This window comes from Vidua chalybeata, chromosome 1, assembly GCF_026979565.1.
Source record: "Vidua chalybeata isolate OUT-0048 chromosome 1, bVidCha1 merged haplotype, whole genome shotgun sequence".
NCBI lineage: Eukaryota > Metazoa > Chordata > Aves > Passeriformes > Viduidae > Vidua > Vidua chalybeata.
The window spans coordinates 78,472,293-78,488,629 of NC_071530.1; the positions used below are offsets into that span (position 1 = coordinate 78,472,293).

Here is a 16,337-nt window from a genome sequence, read left to right on the forward strand (position 1 = left end):
CTCAGGTGGGTCCTGTCTGCCAAGTCGTGTCCATAAATAAGCAGTGGTGATGATTTTGTCACCAGTGCATGGTTAATGCACTGTAGAGGGATGGCAGCTGGATCATTGTCTGTAGCTTGCATAGTTGGTGAGGTATCTCTTTCCAAGAGCTTTTTGTTTTGCCCCCACCCAGAGGGGAAGGCCCATGGACAGACGCTCCATTGTAGAGTTACCTTGCCAGGGAACACGTTGTATTTGCATTCCAGATGCCTCCGGCTTTGTGAACTGCATTGTTCCAGCCTCCTTTGAATAGCAACTATTGACCCCTAACAATGTACATTTGTTTAAATCAACCCCTTTCCCTGCTTTAAAAAGCTTATTATAGCACTAACTCAACCAAGTGAAGGCTTCTGTGCAGGCCCCTTCTTTTCCCCTTCATAGCCAGAAAAAAAAAAAAAATTACAGCGTTAATTATTTAATTTCAAGATGGAAAATATTCTCCTCCTTCTGAGAGGCTTTTTTGAATGCTGAGGTTTTGGCAAATTTTATTGTGGCTTAATGTTTACAAGCTTTTCATTGCTCTTGAAAGCATAAACTTCACGTTACTTGAGCTTCTGAGATGCTGGCAAATAATAAACCAGTGGAATAACAGGGTTTTGATTGTCCTGAGACACTTGAAGAACTTGACTGCATTTTGGCAGATAGTTTTTTTTTTGCTCTTTATGTGTGCATTTAGGTGGATTGAGCTCACGTAGAAGGTGACGGTAGAGACTGACCAGGACAGGCCTTTAGTGCCCAGCAGCAGGCTGGCAAAAGTATTTCTGGGCGGGGGAGGTAGGCTGGGACCAAATTCTCTTTGCTGCTTGGGCTTGGGGTGACAGTAGTACATTCATCTGCTCCTCAGGCCGTCAGGTCTCCAGAGCCTGATGGTGACACCATTGTTAAATCCCTTGAAATTTGTGAACCAAACTATGGCTGTTTGCTGTGGGTGAAAGCTTTGCTGTGCCTTGCTCCTGTGGAGTTACTAGGTCAAGGCAGAAAAGACCAGTGAAATAAAAATTTTCTGAGTGCTGGACAACTTCTAGCCCTTTCATTTTATGCCATAATAATCCCACTAATAACAAAAAAAAAAAACCATTCAAATGTGAAACAGTGGTTGTCTGATTGAGTGGGATGGTTTAATGAGCTGAAGATTCTTTCTTCTGGTGTCCTGTGTTAAGTCAGGAGTATATAATCTCATGAGGTTTCTATAGACATTACTGTTGAACATATTAGTAAAGTTGCCTGCAAGTTGGTGGAGGTGATCCTACCCCTCTTCCCAGCTCTGGTGAGCTGTGAGCTGGAGTGTTGTGTCCAGTTGTGTGCTCCCCAGTGCAGGAGGGACATGGATATACTGGATAGGGTCTAACAAGGGACCAAAAAGATCATGGAGGCTCTCTCTCTCCTAGGACTACAAGCTGAGAGAGCTAGAATTCTTAAGCCTGGATAAGGCTCAGGGGGAATCTCACCAGTGTATGTAGATACCTGGAGGGAAGATAAAAGAGGAGGGGACTCTTCTTGGTGATGCTCAGTGACAGGCTCAGAGGCAGTGGGCACAGGCTGAAACACAGGAAGCTCACACTGAACTTCAGGAAACACTTTCTACTGTGGGAGTGACTGAATGCTTTCACAGCCAGCTCTGTGTGAGCCTGCTTGAGCCCCTGGGCTAGAGGCTCACCAGAGGTCCCTCTGTGATGCGCGAATGAAGTGAGGTGGCTGAGGACATGCAGGAATCCCAGGCAAAGCTCAGCTCACCTTGCTTTCATTGTATGGCATGGTGTAGCATGGTGCATCATCACACCATCTGTCTTGCTGTGCACTCATGCTTATGGGTTTTAGACCCATTACATGGTGAATTAAGTGGGCTCTGCATCGCCCAGCCCCACAGGGCAGCTGCAAGCCTCAGGTTTCACTCTCAGGCACTCTTGGGGACAGTGAGCTGATGGCAGCACCTGCATTAATTTGAAAAAAAAACCCTTTGTCTCTATATGGTGGTTGTGGTAGATATTCCTTAGTACCAAATATGTAGCCTTCAAGTTACCGTTGCTCCTGTGTCTGTACCTGAGGGACACAGGACATTTCTGTTTGCTGGCTCTGGTGCAGAGGAAGTCCAAGAGCAAAGCCCTCACATCAGGCTTCCTTCCTCTGGGAAGTGAAGGGTGAGAGGTACCCTTGAACCAGTCAGCATTGGGATGTTTGTGGGGTTCAAGAGAATAAAAACAGAGCAGTGCCCTTAGTTTTCTGAACACCAGAATCTGATGTAGACCAAGGAGAGTGGATGGAAGTGTTCCAACTGCTGTTACTGGATTTTGAATTTAATGTTCAAGTTTTATCTGTTGCTTTTACCACTTCTGGGGAGGTGTCTCCCCAATCCCCTGCTCCCCGCTACCCACCTCAGGAACTGGTGCTCTCCTTTCTGCTTCCATCTGCCTTAACCCTGCACATTGGAGTTTATGAACATGGCATTTGAACTGCTTCAGAATTGCTGTATATCTAGAAACCCGAGAAACCATCTGACTTGAGGTTTTGGAAGTAAAAGGGCAAATGCTCTACAGGTGTTTGCAGCATTGAAAATGGAAAGCAGTTTGTGAAAAGATGTAGTAGCAAAAAATAAAGAGGGATGCTCTTGCCTCATCCTCTTTGTCCAGGTGAGGTCTTCCCATTTAGGGAAACCAATTTTGTCTCAGTGCTGCTATTGTCCCACCATAGAAAGAAGAATAACATTTATTCAACACTGTCTAAGAACATATGTAACTTGTAATGTGGCTGAACTCCATGGTAAGCTCATGGGCCACTCATCTTAAATAGGCAGCAGAATAAAAATCTGTATTTGTCTTGATTATTAATCAGGACTGCACCCCCTCTACCTTAAAAAGACTTTATGTCTGGTCTCCCTGTGAAAATTCAGGCAAGGACAGCCTTTGGATGCTAGCATGCAAAATTACATTAATTGGTTTTTTTTTTGTATGATTGTACACCCAAACCTTATGATTGTCAGTGTATATCCCAGCACTTTCCTATCACTCCTTTACTTTTTCTTTAGGAGGATGTTTGATTGTTCTGGTGAAAAAAAATCTCTGTTCTCTGAAAGCCACTAAAATGCTGTTGCCCTGATATGGAGCCAGATGTTTGAAGAGAACGGGAGTGTAGTTTGGGTTGGAAGTCAGGCCATGGGTCACTGCTGCTAAGTGTTTTCATGCCAGCTAAAGTCTTCTCCTACGCAGGAGCAACTCGAGTGGCTGTTGCTTATGGGATGGCTTTTGCTGCAGATGCAGCATCAGCTGTGGTCCTCCTCCTTTGTTCTCGGTGCTAGATATTTCTGTTTTCTTAATGCTGCATCTGCACCACCAGCCAGGTGGTAGATGGAGCATTAAGCTCTACCTGCTATACTAGACTGGCTTAGGTGTCTCACTGGTAGTGTCTTCAATGCCTCCATAGCAAGTATCAATTCTTTGTAACCTTGCTTGCTACTAGTTGGTGTTTTTTTTTTTAATCCTTGCATTGTTGTGCAGTCAAGAGAGGAGAACCATATAAAGGGAAGTAGTTTAGAAAAAAGGTGAAAGATAGAAGTACTGGGAGTGTCTGACTGAGGTTGAAAATAAACAGGTAGGGAGCCAGCTGGCTTTGGGGTGGATCTTCTAAACTATGTGTAAATTCAAATACTGTTCTGTAATTTTACATGTGCTAGCATGAGGCACATGACTCAGAGAATCAGAGGATTGGCTCCAGCTGCTCTTGCTGGCATTTAGGAACTTGTGGAAAAAAAAAAAAACAAAAAACACTTCAGTGTAGTTCTCCCATGTTTACTGATCAAGCAGAAACCAACAAATACTTGCTAAGAGCTTATTTTATTTTCTTTCACTTGCTTATTTGGATTTTGCTTTCTCTTTCTCTCCTATTCCTTGAGAAGTATTTCCAGAGAAAAATAGTGAGTAGAATTATTTTTTCAGTTTTTCTGCTATGTCATCTATAATTCTGTTTGTTTTTTTTTATTGCAGGGGTCTCGGGTCTGGCTGAGAGAAAATAATCAGCATTATCCCAGCACTGTTCATTCCTGTGCAGAAGGAGTTGTTGTATTCAGGACAGACTATGGTCAGGTATGGGCATTTCTTCTCTATGTTTTGTCTTTCTCACAACTCTGTAAAAAATAAGCTTTCACAGAATCACAGAGTGGGTCAGGTTGGAAGGGACCACAGTGGGTCATCTGTTCCAACCTCCCTGCTCAGGCAGGGTTATCCTAGAGCATGTGGCACAGGATTGTGTCCAGGTGGTTCTTGAATATCTCCAGTGAGGGAGACTCCACAACCTCTCTGGGCAATCTGTTCCAGTGCTTAGTCACCCTTTACCTGCAGTAAAGAAGTTTTAACTTCTGTTTAGGTGGAACTTCCTGTGCATCAGTTTCTGCTGGTGACTTATTTTCCTGTTGTTTGGCACCACCAAGCAGAGCCTAGCTCCATCCTCTTGACATCCTCCCTTCAGATATTTATACAGATTAATGAGGTCATTTCATAGTTGCCTCTTCTTGAGGTTGAATAGGCCCAGCTTCCTCAGCCTTTCTTAAGGCTGTGAATAAAAGAGATTGTCCAGACTCTTTACCAAGAGGTCTCAGCTGGACCTGCTCCAGAAGCTCCATATCTCTTGTACTGTGAACTCCAGAACTGTACACAATACTCCAGATGTGGCCTCACCAGGGCTGAGCAGAGGGGCAGGATCACCTTCCCTTGACCTGCCAGCAATGCTCTTTCTAATGTATCCCAGGATACCATTGGCCTTCTTAGCCATAAGGACAAACTGTTGGCCACCAGGATCCACAGGTTCTTCTGTGCAGGACCCTGCAGTTGCCTTTGTTGAATTTCAGAAGGTTCTTCTCTGCCCAGCTCTCCAACGTGTCCAGGTCCCTCTGAAAGGCTGGACAACCTGATCACAACCTTGTGGGATCTGCCAGTTGGCCAGTTCCGAATCCGTTCTGCTGTCCACTCATCCAACATAACACTTCTTGAGTTTAGGATTGAGGATATGAGGATTTAGTGAGAGACAGTGTCAAAAGCCTTGATGATGTCAAGGTAGAAAATATCTGCTGCGCTCCCTTCATCCATCCAGGTGGTTCTTTCAGCACAGAAGGCAATCAGTCTGGTCAGGCATGAGTTACTTTTAGTGAACCCATGCTGACTACTCCTGGTCACCTTCCTGTCTCCTTTGTGGGTCGAGATGGCCTACAGAATGAGGCCCTCCATCACCTATCCAGGGATTGAGGTGAGGCTGCCTGGCTGGTAGTTTCCTGTGTCCTCCTTCTTGCTCGTTTTGAAGACTGGGGTGATGTTTGCTTTCTTCCAGCCCTCAGGCACCTCTCCTGATCTCCATAAACTTCCAGAGGTGATTGTGAGCAGCCTTGCTGTGGTGTTCAACAGCTCTCTCAGCAGTCCATGGATGCATCCTGTTAGAGCCCATGGACTTGTGAATGTCAAGTTTGCCTAGGTGTTCTCTGACCAAATCTTCCTTGACTAAGGGAAGGTCTTCTTCCTGGCGTTCATTTGGTCCCTGAGGGCTGATCTTGTCAGTGAAGATTGATGCAAAGAAGGCATTCAGCAACTCTGGCTTCTCTGTGTCCTCTGTTACCAGGGTCCCCCCTCCATTTATTAATGGGCCCACATTATCCTTTGGTTTCTTCTTGTTACTGATGTTTTTGAAGAAGTTCTTTTTATTATCTTTTACATGCTTGGCCAGATTTAATTCTAGATGGCCTTGGCTTTTCTAGTCTCATTTCTACTTATCCTGATAACCTTTCTAAATTCACTCCAAGGGGCCTGACCTTACTTTCATCTCCTGTGAACCTTTTTGCTTATACTTGAGCAATGACAGTTCTTTATTAATTCACAGAAGTTTCTTGTGCCCTTGGTCTGACCTGTTTTTCATTGGTTAGCATTGTTCTTGAGCCTGAAGGAAGTGAGCCTTGATTATTGACTAACTCCCCTGGACCCCCCTTCCCTGCAAGGCCTGCTGTCATGGAATTCTTCCAAGAATATCCCTAAAGAGGCCTAAGTTAGCTATCTGAAGTCCATGGTCATAATCTTGCTCACTGCCCTACCATCTCTTTGTTCAATACTGAACCCTGCAATCTCATGGCCACTCTAGCCAAGACTGCGCCCAACCTTCATCTCCAGTAAGGCCTTCCTTGTCGGTTACTGTGAGGTCAAGCAGCACAACATTCCTTGTGGGATCCTCAAGTATCTCTGGAGGAAGTTGTCATCAGTGATTTCCAGGAGCCTTCTGGCTTGTTTGCTGTGTAGCTTTCCAGCAGATATCAGGGTAGTTAAAGCCCCTCCCATGTGACTTTGAGGCTGCTGTAACTGCCTAGAAGGGCTCACCCACCTCCTCCTCCCAGTCAGGCAGCCTGGAGCAAACACCCGAAGTGTCAGCCTTACTCGTCTGCCCTTTTATCCTGACCCATAAGCTCCTGACTTGCTCATCATCCACCCCGAAACAGAGCTCAATACATCCCAAGTGTTGCATCACTGAAAGGGCAACTCCACTACCATGCCTTCCTGGTCTGTCTCTCCTAAACAGCATGTAACCCTTCTTAGGAACATCCCACTGTGGGAACTATCCCACCACATCTCCATAATCACAGTAAGATTGAAGTCTCGCTGACAAAGGTGAGTCACATCTATGCCAGCATGCCTGGCGCTGCATAGGCCATTCTGTTGTCAAAACCCCTAGAATTATGGTGGTGACACCAGCTGTGCATTTTCTCCTTGTGTGGAGGGCATAGTGGAACGCTAAAAGGTTTGTGAATAAAATATTCATTTTGTATGACCTGAATGTGCAACTTGGTTTTAATAGTTCTTTCTGTTGCCTCTCGAGTCAGTTGCTATGATTGTGTCTGACAAAGCTGAAGTAATACTGCTGGGTGTGAGAGCCTTGTTCCACATAGGTTGGTGATTATGTAGTTTACTGGAGAAAGGTGGCCTCTCAAAGGTTATATTCCCTTACAGTAACAGAAAGTTGGGGCTGGCACATGGCCAAAAAATAAAAGCATGTCTTTCAGAGACAGAGAACCCTTGCTTTCTTTACATGCCTTTCTCCAGGCAGGAAAGGAACCAGACAGAATTGCAGAGTGGCTTTTGATGGGCAAAATTTAATGTACTCATGATTAAATTGCTGTTGTGCTGGCACTGTGGGATGAAAATGATGGAGAAACCACATCAGTGAAGAAGGGAAGAGCTGTGCATGTCATCTGTCTGGACTTCTGTAAAGCCTTTGACACGGAACCCTGCAACATCCTTCCCTCTAAATTGGAGAGATAGGTATTGGATGGATGAACTGTTCGGTGGATGAGGAATTGGTTGGATGGTTGCATCCAGACAGTGGTGATCAAGAGCTGAATTGGTGGCAAGGGTGTCCCTTGGACTTCTGGGCTGGGACCAGAATTGTTTAATGCCTTCATCAACAGCATTGGCAGTGGGATAGGGCACAGCCTCAGCAAGTTTGCAGATAACTCCAAGCTAAGTGCAGCAGCTGACAAGCCTGAAGGATGGAATGCCATCCAGAGGGACCTGGACAAGCTTGAGAAGTGGGCACATGCATATACTTCATGAAGATACATGAGGTCAAGTAGAAGGTCCATGCATTTGGGTTAGGGCATCCCCTGGTATCCATACAGATTGATTGAGAACAGCCCTGCCAAGAGGGATTTCAGGGTACTGGTAGATGAAAAACTGGACAGGAGCTGTCAGTGTGTTGACAGCCCAGGACACAAGCTGTATCTTGGGTTGTATCAAAAGCAGCATTGCCAGTAGGTTAAGGGAGGGAATTCTGCCTCTCTACTCCACTCTTGTGATACCTCACCTGAAGTGCTGTATCCAATATCCAACTCTGAGACCCCCAGCACTGTAAGGTCATTGACCTGTTGGAGCCGTGGAGGAAGGCTATGGAAATGATCAGGGGGGTGGAACACCTCTCTTATGAGGTCAGGCTGAGAAACTTGAGGTTGTTCAGCATGGACAAGAGAAGGCTCCAGGGGGACCTTATAGCACCTTCCAGTGCCAAAAGGGGGCCTACGAGAAAGCTGGGGACAAACCTTTTAGCAGGGCCTGTTGCAGCAGGACAAGGGGTAGTTGTTTTAAACTAAAAGAGGGTAGATTTAGATGAGATTAAGGAAGAAATGTTTTATTTTGAGGGTTGTGAGACAGTAGAACATATTGCCCAGGAAGCTGTGGATACCTAAAAGACTTAAAGGTCAAGTTGAATGGGGTTTTGAGCAACATGGTCTAGTGGAAGGTATTCTCCCCTGCAGCAGGGAGGTTGGACTGAATGACCTTTACAGGTCTCTTCCAATCCAAAATATTCTATGATTCTGTCATCCTTTTCTCTTGCACCAACTTATTGGTGACCCAGACACCAGGTGTCTGGTGGGGGATGGCATCCATGAAATCAGACTGAGAAGAACAACTACCTCTGGGTACAAAGCCTCCTCTCAGAGAAACAAGAAAGCCACCTATGTGCTGGTGTGTTCCCTGTGAGTTGCATGTAAAACCTTTAAGGTTCTCAGATTTGTGACGTTTCATATTTTGGTTTTTCTTACTGAAATTTGAAGTCCAGTTAAGTGGAAAGGCTGAAACTGTCTCCTCTTTTGGCTTTCTCAAGCTAAAATAAGAAGGCTCCATCACATTAAAACATCACCATTACAATTGAGCTGCAGTGTAGAAAGGCTGCTGTGTGTGTTGTTATGCTAATATACTCCAGGAAATGCCATCTTAAACACATCTTTCATCTTAAACACAAGCCCTCTCCAGCTCCTAGTACTAGTAACCCACATGCTTACATGGGACACTGCCTGTAATTTTCACAGGATTTTTTAATTTGGTTGTGTAGCCATAAAGAGCTTGACTTTGACAAGTGTTTTGAGCTGCAAAATCCTTATACTTAAGGGAACCACAGATGCCACTGTAAACGGGACAGCTTGCTTTGGTGCCCTAGCAAAGAATGGCAGAGCTAGTGCTGACATCCACCAGCAGATATGTTGTTTGTTAATGGTGTTCTGTGTGCGTGTTGTGTGTGATGTTACTGCCTTTCCATGGTGTCCATAATGCGAGCTGAAACTTCAGGTAATATGGAAAAAGTCTCAAGTCTTTACTGTGATGTCATCCAATTTACTAAATTTGCTTAGAAAACCCTGGTGTTACAAATATCACTGGGCAAAAAATTGCCTCCTTTGTTTGGGTGTGCATGTGATAAAATCAGGTGGTGCAAAATGGGAAAGACATAGGGATCGGCCTTCAGACCTGTGCTGTGGCATTCCACGTCCTCAGTGGGTCTGAGCTGGCTGCTGCACAGCCAAAGGCAAAGCAAAAATTCACTGCATTTGATAACTGCAGTCATTTTCAGGGCTTATGGTTTCAGGAGTGGACTTTGTGTGTAAAAGGACTGTGCCAGCTGACATTGGTCAATTATTATCTTTTCTTCCATTGCTTTTCCTGATGTGCTTTTAGACCATCCTCCCCTTGCTGTTTGGTTACCTGTGGGATGCAGAAGGTTGCAAGCAGGTGAAATGGAACTGAGATAATGCTTGACTATTACCTTTGACTGTTTGGCAATTCCTGCAATGCTCGATACCACTTTGAAGAACCAGAGAGGGGAAGCAAGGAGTGAGGTTGCAGAAATATGGGGTGATGATGCTTTTTGAAGCATGGCTGGTGTATTGATTCCCACATCATTTTTGACAGCTGGAGCTCATGTTCAAGTCTAATGACAAACTGATGAAAACATTGGGACCTTATCAAAGCACAGCATTGTTATTCTTCTTCTCTGATTCAGTAGCTTCTACTAGACTTTGCACTTCTCACCTTTCCACTGAGCTTTCTGCATGTCTTCCAGTGACATGATTGGCCGGGCAGTGGGAATGGGAGGATCTGTTGCTGGAGTTGGTTTCGGATTTTACTTTTATGAGTCTGGACTTCAAGTCTTTGCCAATGTTGGTTTGCAGAATTATTAAATTTTCATATCACAGTACACTACTTCTTAGTTTCTTCTCTCTGTTCTGTTGTGAGTTGCAGAAATTAATTTGCCAGAAAAACCTGTAGCAGCATACAGTTGTATGCTGAAGGGGTGGTTTTAGGGAATCCTACCCAGTGTGAAGGTAGGATTATATAATTATATTTTAACAAGCTGCATAGCAATTTCTTGATTATCACATAGTGATACAATTCTCCTCAAGTGTTCTTGTATATATTACCTGAGTGTTGCAGTTAAACAGTTTATTTGCTAATTATCATTATAGATAACTGTGATACTGTTTCCTGCTGTTGTCATCCTCTCTGTGAGATGGTTGTAAAACTAGCTGATTTGATGGTCTGTGGGAAATACCCAATACATGAAATGTGGTGTACTAAAATGGGACTATCACATTGTAAGTTTGGATTTCCCTGAGCAAATAGCAGTGAAAAATTCATAGCTCTTTGTGAAAAGAAGAAAAATGTGGCACTGTATGGGGGTAGATGAAAGCCTCATTAAATACAAGGAGGGGAAGAGTGCGTCAGGCCTGTGTTTCAGCCTGGCCCAAGATAAAGGAGTGGGAGATGAAAGGTGTGACCTCCCTCTTAGCACATGTTCATGATGCTGGGTTGCAGCTGGCTCTGGAGTAGCTCTCCAAAACTTCCTGCAGGCTCACCTTCAAAACAGAGAGTCTGCAGTAACTGGAAAAGCTACCATGTGCAGACAATTAATATTGTAAATATGTTTCCCTTTATAAGCACAAACCTCACACTTTCCAAAAGAGAAGATGCTGTACTCATTTGCTAGCTAGTGGGTGGGTTGGTTGTGTTGTTTGTTTTTCTGTTCCATTAGTGCAGAGAGCTGGTGAAGGGCTCTGTCCTGGATATTTCGGAAACATGTCTATGACTCTACTGTATTAATACAGTATATTCATACTTAGTAGGAATATATTAAGTATGTCAATGAAGTCTATGAATATTTAGAATTAAAAAAGTAGGTCCTAATCTTTCCTGGTGTGTTTAAATACACAATTGTATATAAGATGACGTTACAGTTACGGAATTTTTTTTTCATGTTTGAGGGTATTTTTGCTGCATTTAGTTTTGGTGTTAAAATTATTTCTTCCTTAAAGGTTTTATTTATGGTAAAGCAGACATTTCCTCATGGTCTTACTGTATTTTTAATGAAGTTGTGTGAGCTTATAAAGTTGGCAAGTGAATTTTAAAATAAAATTCTAAATGCCCTGCTGTCATTCTGTGCTTTGTTTGAAATTACTTTCTTGTGTATATTCAGTAATAACGGTTCCATTGAGGGAAAAACCTCTTTCCAGTTCCTATCCTTTTTCTTTTTTTTTTTCCTGAATACTGTGAACTTTACTTTATTTCAGATCAAAGAGGACTGCATTGTGCTCCTGACTTGTACAGACACACGTGAAGCTGTCTGCAGTGAAGGCACAGACAGCAAATAGAAAAAGCCTGGGGGGGAGTGAAATCTTTCAGAAGAGCTGTGTTGTTTTGCATGGCATTGATTTCAGGAACATTCTTCTACTCACCTAAATAGGACTCTCTACTTTTTCTTCCATTTATACATCCAAGTATATATAAAAGTAATGCCAATAACTATATAGTCAGCGCTATAAATATATAGTCTGCAGACCAAGGACTCTTTTTTTTTAATGCAATTATTGCTGTTGGTGTAAGTAGCACTATGTTTGAGCCTTTGCGAATTGAGGACTTCCAGAACAGTACCTGAGAACACACATTTTTAATAACATCCATTCCCTTGTAAGGGAAGAATTGTATAATGTAAAACATAACTAATGTATGTGTGTGTAGGGGAAATCTTATCTGAGCAAACTCATCCAAGGAGAAGTAAAAGTTGAATCAATTGCTGCAAACTGTTCTCAGTCTGATACTAAAATTTCAGGATACTTAATTGCATACCTACTTAGCTGACTGACAGAAACTTTTACATCAAATATTATAAATAGAAGCAGCTGAGTGATAATATGCAAAAAATGTAGCCTCTTTAAAAACAGATGTCATATTTCACCAGTAAAGACTTTGTCAGTTAAACCAGCTTTCAGTGAGTTTTCTTCACAAAGAAGTCCTTCACAGCATGGTGTTATGTCAGCAAACAGAGTAGAGCTTGGTATCCTTAGTTTCAAGTCAGAGGCACCTGTAAATGGTTTGGGTAGCAACAAAAGTATTTTTTCCTGCGTGTTTAACTTATTGTGGCTCTTCTGCGGCATTTCTGCATCTCAGGAATTGGAAGGCTACAGATGTTCCTTGTTAAACACAGCTCAAGAATGTTTTCCATGGAGTTTTCACTTTTTTTTTTCTTTCTGGTTAGAGGGCTGGGAGAGTTTCTCATCGTGACCTCATACATAAGTTGTAGACCTGGGTTTTGTTTGAGGTTTGGGGTTTGTTCTGTCTGTTTAGGTTAGTCTGGGGAGGGGAGGGGGGTCCTTTTTTTTGACTTTTGAGCTAGCAATAGGATTATGTTGACATTACTGTGTGGTTATACCAGCAGAGCTCATGTTTTCTTCACTTCTAGTTTAAAATTAAAAAGAAAGCCTCAAATGCAGGTAATGGCTAAGCATTTCTCATAAGGACTCTTTTCTTTGCCTTGTGTCCTTTCTCACCCTCACTTGGGACTCTTTTGTGCTAGCCTTTGCTGTTGTGAGGAGCCCTTTTAAACAAGAGTCTTCCGTTCATATTCATAGGGCATGAATAACGCCACTGAAGTTACTTGGCTTAAGTTACTGAAGTCAGTAGGACTGTTTATCAGTAAATGCTGTGTTTGGCTGCATCCATAGCTCATAGGATCAGGCATCAGAGAAGTAAATCCTTCTGGACAAGGGTTTTCTTAGCTAGCATTGAAAAGCATCATGATTGTTTCTAGCTGTTCCACATGAAGGCCTAAAAATATTTCCAAACAGTGATTTTCTGGACATTTCCCTGAATTCAATATCTATTACCCTTCAAATGCACATTTACAAGGGAACATTTTAAAGAAGCCCTTTGTGAGCTCCCTTGTATATACAGCGTCTTAAGAAAATACACAAATATATGCAGTGAGCTTTGGTCTTGGCTGCTCTTAGTGTTGAATGAATCCATCTCTTATTTATGAAGACTTTAATGCTTTTTAATTTAATGGTGCATATGAAGGGTAGTGACTACTGATTCCGGACATTGGGTAGCTCGTGCGTGTTTTGGGCAGCAGATCCCCTGCCTTTGGGGATCAGCATCAATGCCAAATTCAGCAGCTTTACAGCAGGAAATCAGATTCCATCTGTCTAAACATTGTAAAGTTCATTTTATTCTCCAGTTAGTTATATTTGGCTTATTTGTTTTAATTCTACTGATTAGCATACTTTAAAAACCTTGGTGCTGTGGCTACTGGTATATTAATTTCTTGGGGGTTTTTTTGTGCTTTGGGTCTTTCTTACTGTTGTTGTTTTTAAGGGATATGTGTGGGAGTTTTGGGTTTGGCGGATGATGTGGGGTTGAGGAGGGCCAGAAGTCAGCCAGAGCACCTTTTAGTACTGAGAATTTATCTTCTATGGAGAAGTGTTTACATCTTTATGTTGGATGTCAAAGTTCAGCGACTCTCGCTGCAAGCATCTGTTGGCGCGCCTGTAAACAGAGTTCGTGACAGATGTGAGCCGGCAGCTTCCTCCAGGAGCATCCGCAGGGAGTCTGGCCTCCCTGCCTTGCACAACTGCACTTGGCTGGCCCAGGGGCCCTTTGGTACCCCAGCCTGTGGGGCATCTCCTAGAAGGAGCTGCAAGGAGGGATGACTGTGCCCCGCTTGCCTGTGCTTGCTCCATCGCGTGCTCTTTGCAGAAAGAAGCCAGTGAAGCAAGCGACATGGCAGAGGCTGCACGTGCCCTGCAAGCCCACGTGTCCCACAGGCCCACCGAGCTGTGCCACCCCAGCCCTCCTGTGGAGCATTTAATGGAGTGTAACTGCTATGCACAAAAGCCTCCCCGTGCCTAGTAAGGATTTAATGCAACTGCAGCAAATGTTTTCCTTAATGGAAATGCTACTTTTAAACCCCAAGCATTACTTATCACTACTGTGTTTGAGCACTGGTTCAAGTGGAAGCACTCACAAATTGAACAAGTGTTTTGGATTTTTTCCATGTGTCCCATCTTCTTTTACTTTTTAAATACTTGCTAATTGGAAAAAATCATTAATTTGTGTCTCTTAAATTCTCCAACATGGAAATACTAAAATTAATAATTCAGCATATTAAAATAAAATTTAGCATAATTTAATTATGCTGAAAGAAGCAGTATCTGTATCTGTAATAGCAGAGAACATTTTCCTGCCCCTAATTCACGAGCTAATTCAGCTTGTCTTTTTATCCCTTTATATCAAGGGTGATATTTTTACATGACTGCCATTCTCTGAATTTTTGTCAAAGGGTAATAGGGAAAGCCTCTTTTTGTGTGTACTTTTCCCTGAACTATGTATCTATTACATAAAAAATACACAGCTAGTTATGAATTACTTCTTGGATATGTTGCACATGTTCTGTTCTTACCTTTTTCCTGTTACTTCCCTTTCTGCCAAAACCACTATCAGTTTGATTGATTTCAGGAAGGGGAAAGTTTTAATCCTGAAGTGAGATATTTTAAAAGAAAGGCAGAATTGTAAAAAAAAAAACACCAATGCAACACAAAACAAAAACCAAACCCCAAAACCTATCCCAACTGCCAGACTAAGGTGCTTGTATTATCCCTGCAAAATGAACTTTCAGGTTATCAGTGTGTGGCCAGTTTTGGTCAGAAGTCACAGAGTTTGCAAGTGAGCAGTCAGGAGATTTCTAATGCACAAATGATGGGGGCAGGAGGGCTGAGCAATGACCATAAATAAGTCCTTTAATGTCAGATTTTCAAGGGTTGTGTTCTGTGCTGCCTAAACAGAACAGTAGTGTTTGCTCTAGCTTTACTGAAATTAATTTGTTTGGCATTAGTGTGGCCATTGTTAAGTGTTTTCCTACTCATATAAATTAAATCTTCATGAACAAAAGCATTTATCTCTGAGCAGAGTTGTTTTATGCTTTTTATAAGAGCTGACTGAAAGCAGTCGGCGTCTGAGGCGCTGACAAAGAGGTACTTTCTGCATCCCCCCTGGTTTGCTGTGGCCACGTAATGGGTTGTGGCTACGTAAACAGTTGAGATGTCAGTCTTCTCTCTTGCTTTCTGCAAAGAAAATCCAAACCATCTGTCTTTTTTTTGGTGCTTTTATTATGCTTGTACTAAAGATAGCAAAACTGCTTTGTTTTAAGATTAAAGCAGATGTACACAGGCTGCCATATTGATTTCTTTTGTAAGGTAACACAGTTCAGCTGTTCACAAAACATGGGAAGGAATTCAGGCAGCATCGTGCCAAAAAACGACGACAACAATGAATCTTCAGCTCTGTGATGAACAAGCTTGTCACTTTGGTTGTTCCCCTGTTCCTAAATTCCACTGGATGTGAGGCTGGTCTCATTGTTCAGCATTGTTGGTGTTTTTAGGAACATATGGTTTAGGTTAAGCACAATTACATGGCGGGATACTTCACTCTACAACAGGGCATTGCTCAGTTTTGCTCTGGTGAGGCTTTGTACCTTACAGTGCGGATAAATGGTGGGTGGCCCCTGAGATTTTTACTTGGAGAGGATGAGTTGAGAAAAACACAAGTGGCCTAGAGCACCCTATTTTTTTATTATATGGATTTTTAAATTCCATAGTATTTTTTTATTTTTTTAAATTAAAAAGTTAAATGACTGGATAATTCTGGACAGGATTTTACACAGTGATGGCTTCTGAGAAAATGCTAGTGCATGTGCAAGCACCATTTTAAAAAGTTGGTAGTGGTGACCAGAGGCCACAGTCAGCCCCCTGGGAGCCACTCTTTGGAACAGCCATGTCCCATCCCCACCCCACTTCACCATCAGGGACTGAAGACTGCACTTATGGGGGTGAGCTGTGAAAAATCTTTTTTTTTTTCATTGCTATTTCAAGTCATTCAAATAATTTTAAAAGTGTAACCATTGGGCAGGTGTGTGGGGTACTGCATTAGATGTGCTGGTGATCCCAGCCCGTGGGCTGGACAGCAGGTATGGCGAGGTGGAGTGATGAATCTGTAGGAAAGGAGACTGTGTCTACTGGCAGCTCCTCTGGGGAAGGCTGATGGTGCTGGTTCTGTAGATGGAAAGCTCATTTGATCTTTCCCCTATCCTGTGGTCACTCAAGTAGTTCCTGAAATCTATATTACTTCTGTGTACCAGACAAATACAGAAACAAAGGGGAATCTTCTGCAGGTAAGCTCCAG

The 16,337-nt window shown here is 42.9% G+C and overlaps 1 protein-coding gene across 1 annotated transcript in view; it reads left to right on the forward strand.

Moving 5' to 3' along the window:
* Positions 1 to 16,337, forward strand: part of MYO10 (myosin X) — a 163,235-nt gene that overhangs the window by 30,845 nt on the left and 116,053 nt on the right. The window contains exon 2 of the mRNA XM_053942574.1: positions 4,017 to 4,115. Coding sequence (XP_053798549.1) covers positions 4,017 to 4,115 — 99 coding nt within the window. The remainder of the gene's footprint in view (positions 1 to 4,016; positions 4,116 to 16,337) is intronic.